Source organism: Punica granatum, chromosome 1, assembly GCF_007655135.1.
Source record: "Punica granatum isolate Tunisia-2019 chromosome 1, ASM765513v2, whole genome shotgun sequence".
Lineage (NCBI taxonomy): Eukaryota > Viridiplantae > Streptophyta > Magnoliopsida > Myrtales > Lythraceae > Punica > Punica granatum.
Window position 1 is genome coordinate 1,394,635 of NC_045127.1, and position 16,783 is coordinate 1,411,417.

General features: G+C 35.7%; 1 protein-coding gene and 1 long non-coding RNA gene across 3 annotated transcripts; one reads left to right on the forward strand and one right to left on the reverse strand.

Moving 5' to 3' along the window:
• Window positions 1-4,638: 4,638 nt before the first annotated feature.
• On the reverse strand, window positions 4,639-5,821 carry LOC116195854. Its single transcript, XR_004154708.1, has 2 exons — window positions 5,553-5,821; window positions 4,639-5,201 (listed from the first exon to the last, which is right to left on the reverse strand). It is a non-coding gene; the product is annotated as an uncharacterized LOC116195854 (long non-coding RNA).
• Window positions 5,822-7,219: 1,398 nt separating this feature from the next.
• Window positions 7,220-11,555, forward strand: LOC116192123 (probable 2-oxoglutarate-dependent dioxygenase At5g05600). Of its 2 annotated transcripts, XM_031520572.1 has the most exons (4): window positions 7,220-8,106; window positions 8,190-8,726; window positions 10,149-10,479; window positions 11,049-11,555. In XM_031520572.1, the coding sequence occupies exons 2-4, from the start codon at window positions 8,233-8,235 to the stop codon at window positions 11,295-11,297; spliced, it is 1,074 nt and encodes a 357-aa protein (XP_031376432.1). In that variant the 5' UTR covers window positions 7,220-8,106; window positions 8,190-8,232; the 3' UTR covers window positions 11,298-11,555. The 2 variants fall into 2 exon arrangements, with proteins under 2 accessions (XP_031376432.1, XP_031376431.1); XM_031520571.1 differs by having other exon boundaries at window positions 7,221-8,726.
• The last annotated feature ends 5,228 nt before the right edge of the window (window positions 11,556-16,783 follow it).

The window sequence follows — 16,783 nt, forward strand, 5'->3', positions numbered from 1 at the left end:
CTATTTCCATTGCTTAGACCGGGGGTGGTTACCAATGAGTTCCACACTTGATTTTAAACTAGACAAATTGGTCACGAGTTTCACACTCAGGATAAACTAGGCAATTGCACCATGGGTTCCAGTACACTTGGGCTTGAACCAAGATAAGGCACACTTTTTGACGGTCAAAATTGAACTTGGTGTGATGTGAGTCTACTTGAACGCATAGACACGTAACTTGTTTTGATATTATGTAAATTTTTTAATTCGTCTATAGGTTATTAGGCCAAAAGATTGAACTTTTGGAGTAGAAGTGGTCTCAAACGCTTAAATGTCCATTTAAAGTTTTACATGGTATACACTGCGATTAGAGGTAATTACACTGGTGGTCCAAAAAGTTTCACTAATGTATCAAATTGGTTCAAAAAGTTATTTTTGCTACTTAATGGTACAAAATGTATCAAAAGTGTAACATGATAGTACAAACCGTTATCTCGCTATTGACGTCGTCATCTCGCCATTGACATGGGTGGACCTTTAAGTTAATTAAAGAAATATTTTATACCATTATGTTACATCTGTAAAACATTTTGGACCATTAAGTGACAATTTCAAAAGAGTTTGAATCATCATGTAACGTTCCACCAACTCCTAAAAACATATCAGAGCCACGTGTCGGCCCCGTTTCGGCCACGTCAGCTTCGCTTGACGGTGTCAATGGTGAGATAACGATTTGTACTATCATGTTACACTTTTGAAACATTTTGTACCATCAAGTAGCAAAAAAAACTTTTTGGACCAACTTGATACATTAATGAAACTTTTTGGACCACCAGTATAATTATCTCTGCGATTATCATTTAAGTTAACATTTCTTTTTACTTGCATGGTCACGTGTTTCACCTTTGTTAAAAGGAATGGAAGAGTGGAGAGCTCTCTCAAGGAGTAAAAGAAAAACTCCTCTCGTTATTGCCGTGAAGCCAGTGGTGGAGTAACTGCTTGATTAATCAAACCAAAAAAGGCTGTGAAATTAGAAATTTTGTTAGAAGTTGAACATCAACATTTTGTGGCACTATTTGTTCATCTCGAGGGGAAGTATTAGGGAATATTTTATTATTTAGGATTGGGAAATCAGAATCTATCACATAGGGTTGTTATAATAGTTATTGTCTTGATTTGAAGTGTGACTAAAATTCAGATTTAGGAGAAGATCTTATTAGATCTTTAGATTTCAATTTCCTAATTTTCCTAATATCATTTGCCTTATAAATAGGCGGTTGATAATGTGCTTTCTTGAATTATATGGTTTTGGCTATGATCAATCACGTCTATTTTTTTCTACATCTCCGTTCCCCTTCTCTTAAATTTCCACACCCCTCAACTCGAAAATTTACATACTTATTTTCCTCGCGAAGGGTCTAAATGCTGGGTCCATATTCGCACGAATATATGTAAGATTTTTTCATAGCCGAATCTCTTTTCATCATACGCAAAACTATGGGCCGACCATGAATGTCATCACTTTCTACTTTTGGATGCATGACCCGACATTCATTATCTTTTTTTCTGGTGTACAGTTGTTACTTACTTCTTTTGGGGAGGTTGCCTTTATATTATAGCCATATATAGTAGGAATCTGGATAAATAAGTGCAGAACACACGTAGCTCCACAGGAAAGGAAAAAAAAAAAAGAGTATCTATCCACTGGAATAAATATATCCGCTCGCTCTTTACCCAAAAAAAAAAATTTACCCAAAAAATATATCTGCTCGCTACCAAAATATTTCCCAGCATTTTTTAAGGAAAAAAAAGAAAGAAAAAAGAGAAAAACAATAATGGAAAGAGAATTGTTAGAGTTGGGAGGGAGGGAGGGAGTTAGACGGGATGATATATAACATGCGTGTATGCATGTCGAGTTATAACAAAACAAGGGCTTCGTGTTGATGGCCAAGGAGGGTTCATTATGATTAATTTGCCCATTTGGCCAATCTCAATCCTTATTCCTTCGTATGTTTTCTTGCTTTTATCCCGTTTCTTTCAACTTTTTCTTTAATGATAACTAGGGTTTTGCTTTCTTTCTCTGTTAGGAAGTTGATATAACACTAAAACAACAAGCCGTGTTAAATGTGGCAGCAACAATTATCTGCGAAGACGTTCAGGCAGCCCCTTTATCCACGACAGACGTCGGTGCTCTCTAGTAAAGGATAAATAACATATATATAAAGCTAGAACTGTTGTATATAAAACCGACTTATTATTTACTTGAGACAATATGACGTTTCCTTTGATAGCTATATATATATATTGCACGGATTTTGCGAAGAAAATTTTATAATGGTTTATATGCTAACGAAATAGAAATCTTTTTTCTTAATATTTCTTTAAATTTTTTATTATATACTATATAGTCTTATTAATCACAATAACAATAATTAGTACTATACTTTATTATATTTCTATAGAGCAATTAATCTATGAATTAAGAATATAATTACTATTCTACCGCTAATTTATTATTATGCACTCAAGATTATATATATATATATATATATATATATAGAGATATTTACGAGGACTCAACAAGTTAACATTATACGCTTACATATTACATCTCACGAAACAACCTAATAAAACCCCATATTTATAAATGTGATACATGCGGCTTAACTGCAAATGATAATGTGTTGTCTGGTACATATAAACACCGAAAGAGCTTATCTTCGAATCCTGTATATACATACAAAATCCATTATTTTAATGTGCAACTTGTAGGTAAGGTACTATTTCATGACTCTTGATAAAAGGAAATAAATAACACTCTGGACATGTTCCACTACCAATAAATTGATGGGCCAATGTCGATTTGAACTGCCTGCCCTTACTGTTGGTTTTAGTGGGCACGCACTTCAGCTTTATCACTTTTTAAAAAAAATATAAATTCGAAATAATAAAGAAATATTTCATGCGGGACTTTGCTTTTCTTGTTCATCATTGAAATTTCTATATATCTATTTATTGACCATTCGACTGATCACCCGAGTTCTTTCAAGTTATCATGCATCATACATCGGGATTTGCTCAGTTTTGTTCAGATCTATCTAATTTTCCAAACATTAATAGTTAGCTAGGGTTGTAGCCGGGATGTGATAATATATGGGCACAAACAATCATTATCAAGAGTGTATTGTCCAATCGATTCCTAGCTCGCTAAGCTAGTTGCAGGGGATGATGACTAAGCATCGATCATTTCGGTACAACTTTCATAAAAGGAAAAAAAAATTTGGGTGCACTCTCACACACCAAACAACTAAACTTCGAGATGATCAGTGTGGGGTGACAAATCATTAAAAGAGAAGAAAGTCCATTTTGCTCTTTGCTACAACTGCAAATGTGTCATGTGTGAAGTGTGCTATAATATTTTACAGAAATATCTTCAAAAGACACATATACCTAGAGAAGAAAATAATGATTTAACTTATTACATCTCATAAATTCAACAATTAGTACGAGGAGCTTTTTATTCAGTCATTATAGAGGCTTATGAACTGAGATCAGTAAAAGAAATATAAAAGTTTGCTTGCTTTGAAGGGTTTGAGACATATGCGTGCAGCTTATGCATGCATCAATCGAGAACTAGATTGGTCGGTTACAGACACAAGCAACGCAGTTTCTATATATGCACTCCATATGTACGAATATGCAGATAACATATGCATGGTTTTCACTCACCGAAAAATGCATGGTTTTCCTTACTAAAAAAAAAAAGCATGGTTTTGAGTTTTACCTCTTGGTGAACCAAAATACGGTTTTGGTGACTATTGCATGGACCCGCAACTTGGCTTCGTTTGCGAATAATCTTAAAGACGAGTGCTGACTTGTGAATCCAAGATATGACTGTAAATGATTGGCTTGTCATTCACATTTTATGCTAGTAGTTTCTTGTTTATACAATTAAGATTTTGGAATTAATAATTTGTCAAAGAAATCATACATGCGATTCGTCGGACATAGTAAAATCCAACTATGTGATACTTTTATTTATCTGGTAGAATAATCCACAAACTATAATTATAAAATATAATAATGCGACACTAAGAATCATTGAACACCAAGGAAAGTGATGCTGAAATGGATATGTACGACCCCAGAATCTGTATCAAGATTGGGATGGCACGCAACCCCTGTAGAAGAAAACTCGAAAAGTAGAACTCACAATGCACAGAACCCGAAAAATTAGAAGCACGACAAGATCTAAAGTGCAATTACTTTTTCGGTAAGATAAAGCGCAATTACTTCAAAAGTGATTTTTTGTGTATATAAATAAATTACTTAAAATTATAATAAAATGACTTAATTTTAAGTAAATTATACATTTTACGAGCAAGTTATACGTATTTTGAGAAATTATATGGTATAAATCACTTAAATTCGTTGTAAATTATTTACATTTAAAATAAATTACACGAATTTTGAAGAGTTTTTATTTACATTGTCACTAAACTACATGAATTATGGAGGAATCTCACTTAAACTTTTAGTAAAATACATGAGGGCACCGTACAATCACTTTTAATAATTACATCATAAAATTTTTCCCAAACGTACATTTAATGTATTTCCCTGACAAAACATACAATTTGGTCCATGAAAGATACGGAATTTGATAAGATATCATTAAAAAATTTTAATTATATAAATTAGTCACGCCGTTTAAAACTTTTGGACAAATTAGTCCTTCCATCCAAATTTGCATCTATTCCCTGATAGAAAACGCTGATGTGGCCCGTTATATGCTAATTCGGCACGTTAAGTCCCACGTTGGATCTAAAATACATCATTTTGGCTATTTTCTTGAAAAAAAAAAGGGGGTGTCGCTGGAGGCTTATGGTGCCTCTGACGAAGGCTCCGACAATCTTCCCCAAAAATCCCTATTGCTACGCCATAAATTCAGTCAAGCTCACAATTAACAGACATCACCTCTCTCGAAAGACAAGAACAACTCTCCCATCGGGTGATACCACGACCATCTTCAATTCTACTTCGATTTCCCAATGGTGATTAATAGGAAGTTCAAATAGGCACCTCTTGGACTCGTCTAGGAGCGAAGATTCTTCACGTTGTCCTGATCTCGAGCTGGATATCGAACTCATTCGTGTTCTTAAGGCCTCTGCAGTTCGAGTTCTTGCACTCCTGGATCGTGCACATCACAAGAGCCCATGTAGCTAAAGCAAAAAAGAACATACATTCAACCCCATGGATCCATAAATCACTAATTTCTCCTACTCGATTTGTTCGGATTAGGGAGAGCTCTTTTGATTTGTTCTCATCAAATAATCGAAAACCCTTACAAAATTCATAAACCCCTCAAGCACTGATTAAAGTCGATAAAATCATTAATTAGCAATCAAGAACAACAATTTCTAGGAAATTTTTTTAAAAAATTGCCAGGGAATGCAATCGGATAATTCAATCCAATTCGAAGCCGAGAGAATCAATTCGAGTAAAAATCGGTGGAACACTAAGCTTCAAAAGTAGAATCAAAGGCGAGAAGAAAGTTCAAGAACTGGAATTACAAGAATCAATAGAGAAAGGAGGGAGAACCGGGGGGATTGGAGCCTCCATTTCCGGCAACCAGTAGAGATAGAGAAGGGGAGGTAGGTCAGATCTGAGCCCCCCTTTCCGGTGACCTCTTTCCTTGAGCAAGGTCTCTGGAGGCCCTTGAAACCTTCGACGACCTTGCTTTGGGAGAGGTCGCCAAAAATGGGGCTCTCCTCTCTCTATCAGTGGGGCAAATATGCCCCTCGAGAAGACGAGCACTAGCATTTTTTTCTAAAAAAAATTCTAAGAAATTAAGGATAAAACAACATCATTTTGGATTTCTTATGCTAGCGTGGGACTTCACATGTCGAATCAGCATATAATGAGACACCTCAGCATTTTTTGTCAAAAACTAGATGAAAACTTTAACATAAAAATTAATTTATCCAAACGTTGCAGACGATGAGACTAATTTATTTAACACAAATAACTTAGGGGCTAATTTGTGAAGCGATATCTTTCAGGATCAAATTGTCAGTTTTGTCGTAATCCCTTTTAAGGCAGGGACCAATGGTGGAGTAACACGTAGCACTCAAGAGGTAAAAGGAAGAATCTTCCAATTTTGTTTTGTCCCTAAGGAACACGTGGATAAATAGCCCCTCTTTCATAGGTCCAGCACAGCACTACCACTTCCACTTCCAATTCCACTCCCGTCTTTTCTTCTCCTTTTGCCGTATTTTCGCTTGTCAAACACAATAGTTTTCCAACCAAAGCCAACTTCTAAACAATGCTTTTTTTAAGGGAAAAAAACCTACCCAATAGGATCGTGCCATGTATGCATTGCAAGGAATTTCTTGACCAGAATGACATGGTGAAAACCTAAGCTAAACAGAAAGTATGTCTTAGTCCCACTAAATACAACTCCCACCAGCTGAATTATGAGACTTAACCTGCCACTTGAATATAAAATATATATGCGGTGATATTTCATGTGTCACACCAACATCTGTCTCGAGGAAATATATTCAGTCTCCGGATGGAACTCTTCCAGGATAACATAATCGACTGGAAATATAACATAGTCGATTGTATTTTGTTCCAATCAATTATATTTATTCTGTAATCGAATATGCTATCTTGAAACCCGTTCCGTTCTAGGACCGGATAAGCTCCCCGTCGCGATGGTGGAAAGTTGCAGCAAAGTGCTGAATCATGCCTGATTTGTCATTATCTAGAGTTTAGACTTCAGTGCTTGATCAGCATTTACGCACGTGATACCATCTACGAGGATGGTGAATATATCCTCATGTGCATAAATAGACCTGCCCCCCATTTCTACCTTCCGGAGCCTTGCTGTAAAAGCATATGGTATTAATTTTATTTTTCTCAATAATTATTTTTTAAAAAGAAAAAGCTAAATATTCATCTTTTTTATTATATTAATATTTCTCCCACGCCATTATTTTCCGGTACCCTATTTGTCTTTCTTCCGAGACACAGTTGGTTCCTTCATTTCCCCTAGTTTACAGCTGCGAGAGAATCTTGTAACTCTTTGCATGGGGATGTGCGTAAGTAGACAGGAAAATATGAGACAGGCCAATGAAATGAACGAGAAAATGACTACCTAAAATTCTTCTTTCATTATAATAATCATTCAACCTCCTTTGTAACTGAAACTGAAAAACAAGAAACTAATGGATTCCTATAAGTTATCTGTCTAGAGAACAGAAGCAGAAAGTTGTATGTATACATGCATATATAATATGTTGTTAATAATAATTAAGGTCTCCTTCTTCAGCTCCAAGAACTCATGTCATGTGCTCTGTTCTTTTCCTCCATGAGGCAACTCCCATGCTCTGTTTTCTCATCTGGTGAAGAGAGAGGAGAGAGAGAGAGAGAGAGAGAGTGAAATAGTTTCAGTGACACTTTCTTTTTTGTTTGGCTAGCGCTCGAGTAGGAAAACGAGCAAGAAGAAAGAAGAAATACGCCGCTGTGCTCTGTTTGTTTGCTTTTCTTTTCTATGATGCTTCTCAATTCCATCACGGCGCCGAAATGGGATGAGATGAGAGAGAGCTCTCTCTGTCTCTGTCTCTCTCTCTGTCTCTCTCTCTCTCTCTGCCCCCCTCTCTCTAGTCTCTACTTCTTGCTGTCTATATAAATCCACTGAAGCCAAGCCGTCTCCCTCGCACTCCCTCTTCCACTCACAATCACCCATATTATTACTCTGTTGCTCGATGCTCTGTTTTCATATTATAATACCACCATCATCATCATCGTCATCATCATCATCATCCTAAGAGAGGGAGAGGTTGAGAGGCCCTTCTCGCGCGTATCTTCTCTGTCTCTTGCAATAATATAATCCACCGAGGCGCAACAACGCCACAATTATCACGTTCTCCCCCTGTTGCATGTCCACTTCAGTACTTGTGCATGCTAGCTAGCTACCTGCTATTACTAAAAAATGGTGATCTCCCACTCACACTCACTTTCACAGGCCTGTGACCTCCCCTCCCATAATTAAAAAAAAAATACCAACCCATCGATCAAGACAAGAACCTGGCAACGGCAACACCCTCCCCTCCCATTACAGTAATCATTTGATTCCCTCTGTTTCTTCCCGTCTGTGTGTGCCCCTGCCGACCGACTGAAGGAACGAACAACGACGTGTGCAGGTATATTGGATAAGAACTAGCAGGCTCTGACAGAAAATTAAAGATGAGCAATCTGCAGAACTGCTGGCCGGAGCCCATCGTGAGGGTGCAAGAGCTGTCAGAGAGCGGCATCAACTCCATCCCGGAGCGTTATATTAAGCCGCCATCTGACAGGGCGGGGTTGCAGAACTCCCCAGGAAATGATACGTTCGGGGCGGTGAATATCCCGGTGATAGACCTGCTCGGGATGGCGGGGAAGGCAGAGGAGGAGGCAGTGGGGAGGGCGTGCAGGGAGTGGGGGTTCTTCCAGGTGGTGAACCACGGGGTGAGCCCCGAGGTGATGAGGGCGGCCCGTGAAGGGTGGAGGGAGTTCTTCCACCTGCCGATGGAGTTAAAGCAGCCGTATGCCAACTCGCCCTGCACCTATGAGGGCTACGGCAGCCGCCTCGGCGTCGAGAAGGGCGCTGTCCTTGACTGGAGCGACTACTTCTTCCTCCACTACCTCCCTACTTCCCTCCGCGACCCGGCCAAGTGGCCCTCCATCCCTCCTCACTTCAGGTACCTATAGCTCTACCTATCAATAATCCTTCGGATATCTAATATTATATGTGAATCAATAGACTGAGTATATCTCGTGATATAATAAAATATAAAAAGATTTGTCACAGTTATATAGCTGGGAGAGCTGTGGGCCACACCTTCCTTCTTGTGTCTATGGTTTTTTTTTTTTTTCCTGCGGTAGGAGTGTCCTATGGTTATGGTTGGGCTAGCTCAATGGAAGCGCTTCTCACGTCTTAACAGATGCATGGCCAACGCAAGGCCGATAACCACTCACATGGACATGAGATCTAGTTATTTTTATTAGCAATCCTATGGATTATGTCTTCGCAGTAGTTGGGTCGGATTGATGTCGGTCTCACTTAGTGAGAGTGATTCAACAGGGCTATATCTATAGCCACGCGCTTCTATATAATACTTATTCATTTACGTAATATCTTTCTAAAATTTGATGAAGAGAGGAAATTCTATTACTGATGCACGGTCTTGAACTTTTGGGTACTTATTTTACTATGTGGATAACTTGCACGGACAGTTTCAGTGAAAAATCTTATATTTATGTTATATTATTAATATAAATAATTTGATTTAAAAGACATCACTCGAACAGCTCGAAAGATAAAAGGTTTGCGACAGTAATACAGACAAAGTGGCGTGGAAGATGGAAGAGACTGCACACTTTTCGAAGATCATAAGAATAAAAAGTTGGAGTTGAATGGATAATAATTTTATTGTCTTGGGAGCCCAGCACATTGAAAACGTGCTTAAAAAGGGGAGAGGTCCCTTTAATTAATTAATTAATTATATCCTTTTTTATGTATTCGCTTTTATTTTGTCCGGTGACTATGCCAGTGGACTTCTCTGTCAGTCCACAGTTGTCCAATTTGTGACTGACCGGGTCTTCCGAGTTCCGTCTATTCATGATTTGCACATAATCAAATGCTGATGATCATTTTTAAAAATGTAAAAAAAAAAGGCTCACTTTACGAAAAATATTACTGGCTATAATACAATGCACCAAACACAAAATTTTGGTTGATGAGTCCATAATATCCAATTTTCTGTTGAATTATCTTACATACTATTCAATTATCAAAAAAAAAAAAAAAGCTTACATACTTTTAGTTTTCACATAGAAGACAGGCTAGAGCACTCAACAAACCTGGCCGGAATTCATGTAGTCTCCTATACCTGTTATAAATTGGTTTATTTTAGCAGTTATTATTACCAGAAATTTACGGTATACGGAAAAGTTAATTTCATTTTTTTATTTTACAACTTTTAAAATTCACAACATAATTGCCTTGTACATAAGTAGAGGTCCGGCAAGAAATGTGGTCTGCTTTTAATGACAGTCAGCATGTTGGTCCTCTTTTGCTAAGTCACCGTTCTTTTCCCTAAGAATTTGCTCCAAAATTGCAGGGAACTGATCGCAGAGTACAGCCAACAAGTGGTGGAGCTAAGCGGGAGGCTGATGAAGGTGTTGTCGAGGAACCTTGGGTTGCCTGAGGATCGGCTCCAGAATGCTTTCGGGGGAGACAATATCGGGGCGTGCTTGCGGGTGAACTTCTACCCCAAGTGCCCGCAGCCCGATCTCACCCTGGGGCTCTCCTCTCATTCCGACCCTGGAGGCCTGACACTCTTGCTGCCCGATGAGAACGTGCCTGGCCTCCAAGTCCGCCGAGGCAACTCGTGGGTCACTGTGGATCCCGTCCCCGATGCCTTCATAGTCAACATTGGAGATCAGATGGAGGTCTTTCTTTCTACCCCAATCCCCTTCTATGATCAGATTAATTAATAATTACTTCCTTTTTTTTGTGTGGAATTTCTTTTTTTTTTAGTTAATTCTAATTATTATTAGTATGAAAAAGGGCCACATATGGCAACCTCAGAAGATGAGATTAGGGGTATCACACATGAAGTCATGTCATGTCAAATGAAACACAAATATGGACTGTCTTATGTTTTATGGTTCTAATTGAGGGCCAATTACAAACCGTACCATGTCATATCATATGTGGTTGTTAGTTAAAAGGGACGTCGCCATATCCCCATACTTTCAAATGTTTGCACGATATTTAACAGATGACAGTTCTAGAATCCAATATATATGATTATGTCACGATCCCTAGATATAGTAATTTATGCTGCGCTGAGGGGGAGCCTTCCCATAAATTACTATGTATACATTCAGTTCTATACTATATGTGGAGAAATCGCACAAATTGAAATCTCATCTACAAATGTCTAATTAAGTGCATGTGGCAGGTGCAACAAACTTTCAGTATACCTAGCTATAACATGTTAATTTATTCATGACAGGTACTAAGCAACGGCATTTACAGGAGCATCGAGCACAGGGTGATCGTGAACTCGGGCAAAGAACGGGTTTCTCTTGCTTTCTTCTACAACCCAAAGAGTGACATACCGATAGAGCCGGTCAAGGAGCTGGTGACAGAGGACAGACCGGCACTGTACCCGTCAATGACATTCGATGAGTATCGTCTCTACATTAGGACGAAGGGTCCTAGGGGAAAATCGCAAGTCGAATCTCTAAAATCGCCAAGATAATCGATGACTCCACAGTTTGATGATACCCATTGCCATATCACGTGCTTCATGCGGTCGTCCGTAAAAAATTTCATTTTTCCCCGTTCAGATAGTAATAATTGATGTAATTGTCTTCTGAGTCAATTGAAGAAAAGTAAAATAATAAATGGAAGTTGTTTGAATCTTGTCCGACACGTGAACTAGGCAATCTGTTGCCTATGTCAATAATGTAAGCGAACAAATTAATGCATGCAGCAGCATATATCTTGATTACTTTCACAAACTGTTCACTATTATAGTGCGTATTAAATATAAATTCACGGACCATCCATGGGTTGATTAAGGTGGTTACCTTTTTCATTTAAATAAAATTTTGAGTTGATTAGTATGAATGAAAAAAATTCACGATTGAAAATACTTTACTCGTTAATGGGCGGATTCAACTCAAAATTAGATTAGTCAAGCTCCACTATTTTTTGGATATCAATGATGCACACTTAAAAAATATAATTTATGATAAATAAAGCAGTATAATGTAACGAAATATGTTCTCACTTAAAAATAAAAAATTTCATTTTAATTCTTATTAATAAGACTATCGTACTCTTACTTTTCTCTTCCTTGGCCTATAGCCTCTCTGGTAAACGAAAGTATAAGTCAAAGCACACGTTTTTTTGTTTTTGGGTGAAACAAAATAGACATCTTTTTTCGAATTAAGGAGAAGATCATAATAGCTGAGATTGCTCAATAGAATTTTACTTTTCTATGTGTAATTCTTACTAACATCATAAAAAATTGATCAGAAATAACTTTACCTTTTTCCTTGGATACAGAGTTACCAAATTGATTGAAAATGGGTATGACTTCTCATAAATTATATTGAGAAAGTTTGATAGGGAATAGAATCTAAACATCTTATAATATTATAAGGGCAGAAGGCCGATTTTGTATCTATCAATTTATTTATAAGATGTTTTTAAAAATTCAAAAAAAATAATTAATAATTTAATTATGATGCAATTTGTTCCCACAAAAAAATGATACGAATAAAAGAGAGCAGCTGGTGGTAGTTAACATGAGTCTCACAATATTGCAATATTATGTTATATATCCTTTAAGTTTTGCAAACGTTAATATCATATTTTTCATCTTTTTTTTTATGTTGAATAGTTTAATACTACTAGATATTTTAAAAGTTGCTCATGACTTCAATGAGTTAATTGTGAATTTTTAGTTTTGAATGAGAATTTTCAAGTACTTTTGTTTCAATTGATACATATACATATATGAGATTCGTGCCACGTTGGTCCCGAGACTGCCTCTAGCAAGAAAATCCTTCCAATTCAATTTCAATCCAATTTCCAATTTGATATAACATGAATTTATTTCTTCTCCAGAATAAAATGAACCAAATTGCACATTGGTTTCCAACTGGATGTCAATATGGAGCGGTGGTGGTGGACTAGCAATTGCCGTCTGTTATAAGGTTTGCAGTTGATTTCCATCTGATATAAATGTTGCATCTTTTTTGGGTGCTGAATACTTTTTTTACTCTTTTTTTTTCATATACAATGGAGGTCTATTGATAAAGTACATTGAAATAGAAATATTAAATATTTAATAAAGGAGTACGGATAGTCCCACTGAATATCGAATCTGAGATCTCTTGATCATCGGGCTTTTTTTTTCTATGGTCAAAGTGAAGTTGTGTGGCCATTGGTATCCAAACAAATATTAGCAACGTGGAAGAAAGTGATAGGACAATATTCATTTCACACTTAGCCCGCTTGAAAATTCTCGTGCATTGCTGCGGATCGAAATAATCTGTTCGACTTATAATATAATGAAAGTACATCTGTTTTGTAAGCCAAATCTTATTTGACTTTTTTTTTTGATAGATCAAATTTTACTTGACTAAGCTGATTGTACAACAAGCTTAATTATCATTATTATACTAGATAAAATGAATTAACTTCCTAATAAATATATTTTTTAAACTATTAAATATTAACTGATAATAATAATAATAATAATAATAATAAGAGAAAATTGCACCATATATCCCAACCTTTACAAGTTGTCTTAGTTTTATCCCTACGTCATTTTTTTTCTTAAGTATCATAACGTTAATAGTTTGGTATCAAATCTATTCTGCCGTAAATATTCTGTCTATTTTTAACGAAATGCTGACGTGGCATATTAATTGCTTGACGACGCTGATGTTGAGAGTAAATTGGTCCCAATATAATGGGAAAATAACACTATGTATCTCAACTTTTTAATATTTTCTCAATTTTATCCTAATCTTTTTGTTTTTTTTAATTTTATCCCAACATAATATTGACAAAATAGTAAAAGATTAGAATAAAACCGAGAAACTATCAAAATGTTGTGATACAATTGAGAAAATATCAAAATGTTAGGATAAAACTAAGAAATAACAAAAAGGTTAGAATATACGGTGTGATTTTTCTTTATATCAGGACCTACATATTCTCCACTCTAGCTCTGTCAAGAAATTAACGCGCTACGTCAGTATTTCCGTAAAAAATGGATGAAACTTTTATGGCGGGATATATTTAAAACTAAACCATTAAGGTTATGATACCTAAAAAAAAAATTAACGTCGAGATAAAACTAAAATAATATGTAAAAATTAAAATAAATATTGTTATTTTCCCTAATAATAATAATAATTTTCATTGTAAATAATGAACTTTCACATTGGGTTCCCTGGCTCACCCCATATTTGTCATTCCTTTTATCTTTCGGTCCCACTTCTCCATTTTTATTGTCAGACATCAAAAGGTCCAAATCAACTCTTCTTGGGATAAAAAAGATGGTTAATAATCAAAATAGCACAAACTTTTATATTTTAATAATTTAAACTACAAATTTTTGATTCGATAACAATTTTAATATGAAGTCAAATTTTCTATTAATTTGGACGGAATCGATGCCACAAAGAACACCGATGACCCTAATCGGGAGGGGTGGCCGGAATCGAGGTCCCCACCCCCGGAATCGGAAGAACTCTCAAATTGGAGATTCTTCGTATTCCGACGGGTGGAGCCACGACTCAAGCCATCACTCCCCCGATTGGGGTCGTCAGCTCTCTCTGTGGTCTCGATTCCATCTAAATTAATAAAAGATTTGTCGTCGTGCTAGAATTGTTATCAAATTGAAAGTTTGTGCATATTTAAATTAAGAAAAAAATTCGTGTTAGAATTGAAAAGTTTATGTTTTTTTTTTGTTATTAACCTAAAAGAAATTATGTATCTAGTTGAAAGAAGGGAAATATTAGTATATATTAAGTTATATACACATTATACCTAGTATAACCTTTCGATATATCTAATAAATAACATGTGACTTTTTACTTATTCCGCTCGTATTATATTTTACATCATTTTAATAACTTTGCAAACTTGGGCCACCACGTCAAAAGGATAAATTTAAGCAAACAAAAAAAAAGGTTTTGTTTTGTTTATTTTAATGAGGAGAAAGTTCCCCGAGGGCGATCTCTTTTAGACTTATCAACAACTAGATGATTGGTTCGCTAACGCACGGGCTAGCAACGATAGTAATGTAAAGAAATACTATTAAAAAAGTTGAATTTTTGCCCGAAATTTTAGTGAATAAATATATATATATATATAATACCTTACTGTTAAAGTGTGACCTCATTATTGATATAATATAAATAATATTAACTATGATCATTTACGTGAAATGATAGAAAATCATAATCAATATTGACCCGACTAATATTTTGCGTGAAGTCTCCTCTTTTATATATCTTCTCTTGCTCAACTTTAAAGTAGGAAATCAAATAGGAAGAATATGAAGATGGATGTAACAACCTTTTACACATTTTTGAAATGCTTTTCATATTCCAAAATTAATATAAATAATTACAAAACAATTCGAAAAGTTTATGTAAATTAATAGTAGGTTAAATAGGTGGACTTTGAAATTTTATTATGAAGTGGAACCATAACATTTATCATTTGTTGCATTTTCATTGGCCATCAATCCAAAAGTCACTCGACAGAACGTTGGTTTTATTCTCCGTGGCACCTTCATATGCGTTGGCTTAGGCTTTATAATTGTATGTAGATATAGATTAGTAGTTTGATACTTGCTACATATATAGTAAAACAAAATAAAAATATTAATTCCCATTTGTTTAAATTAATTTTAGCTTCAATAGCTTCTGTAACAAGGCTATTAATTATCTGTCTGTGCACAATATTTTACAGTCATATTATAGTAAATACGAATACAATAAATTAAAATTTTTCTAAACTTACATACAAATTAAATAGAACGCGATATTCCCAAAAGAAGTTTTGGATGATCAGGATATGTATGAAATGTTGAAAAAAGGGGAAGAATATAATTGAATTTAAGAAAGATGGAAGGGCTAAATGCATTGGAAAAGACAGACGTTCATATAATTAATGTTTTATATTATTAAAAAAACGCAAAGAGAGAAGGAAAGAAGCTAAATTATAATCATAATACTTACCCAAAAAAATATTAAGCATAATAATAATAATCACGTGGTAATATATGGTATTGACGAATCAATCTTTTTTACTTATATAAATATAAAAAATTCAGTGGATCGAGTTGTGGCTCCAGACAAGGGGTCTATGGTTTGATGGACCACATTTCATTTACAGAGCAGGTTTCCAAAATTTTCAAACTCTTATGTCCGCAACCTCTCGGAAATTGTAAAAGGTCGATTGAAGGTGAAACATATTCATGTGCGTGCTCTCCTCTTTTTCAAGTTTATGGTCAAAATTTAACCACGCAATGCTATATCAATAATGTGTGGCCGCATATTTTTTTCATGTGCTAGGAGGAGCCTAGTGGTAGGTCCAAACTCATTTAGAGTACGGCAAGTGGTTCTAACCAATCTTTTGCGACGACGATATTTTATTGGAGAGCCAACCTGGAGGAATTGAACTTTGGTTTGGCATTGTGAAAGCAACCCGCGCTCCACCACTACATGTTAGAATTTGTATGATAATAATAATAATATATGCATTTATGTATATGTATATTATCTATATCTAGTGACTTACTTTTTTGAAAAGCTTATTAAAGTTCAAGGGAGTCATCTATGTGTATGCGTGTACATATCAATATATATATATATATTATTCAGATTGTTGTCATATTATATTCAGGTTTTCCAAGTGATCGAAAGGTGGTGGTGGGAATCTGCATATTGTAGATCCCATTTGTCCCAATAATTTCATCTCCATTTTATATTTCAAGATAATAATACAAGTGGCCGCCAACAAAAAGGAGTATAATAATAATAATGTGATTTGATTCAAGCGATTCGACGTTTGTTTTCTTTTAAGAAAGATCTCGAGTTCGAGTATTGTGAATAGAGAAAATTCATATTGTGAGAGCTTTATCTCTCAGTAGGCCACCCGGCTCAAATGGATTAGTCGGAACCCATTGGAGTCCCGAATACCAATGTTCACATC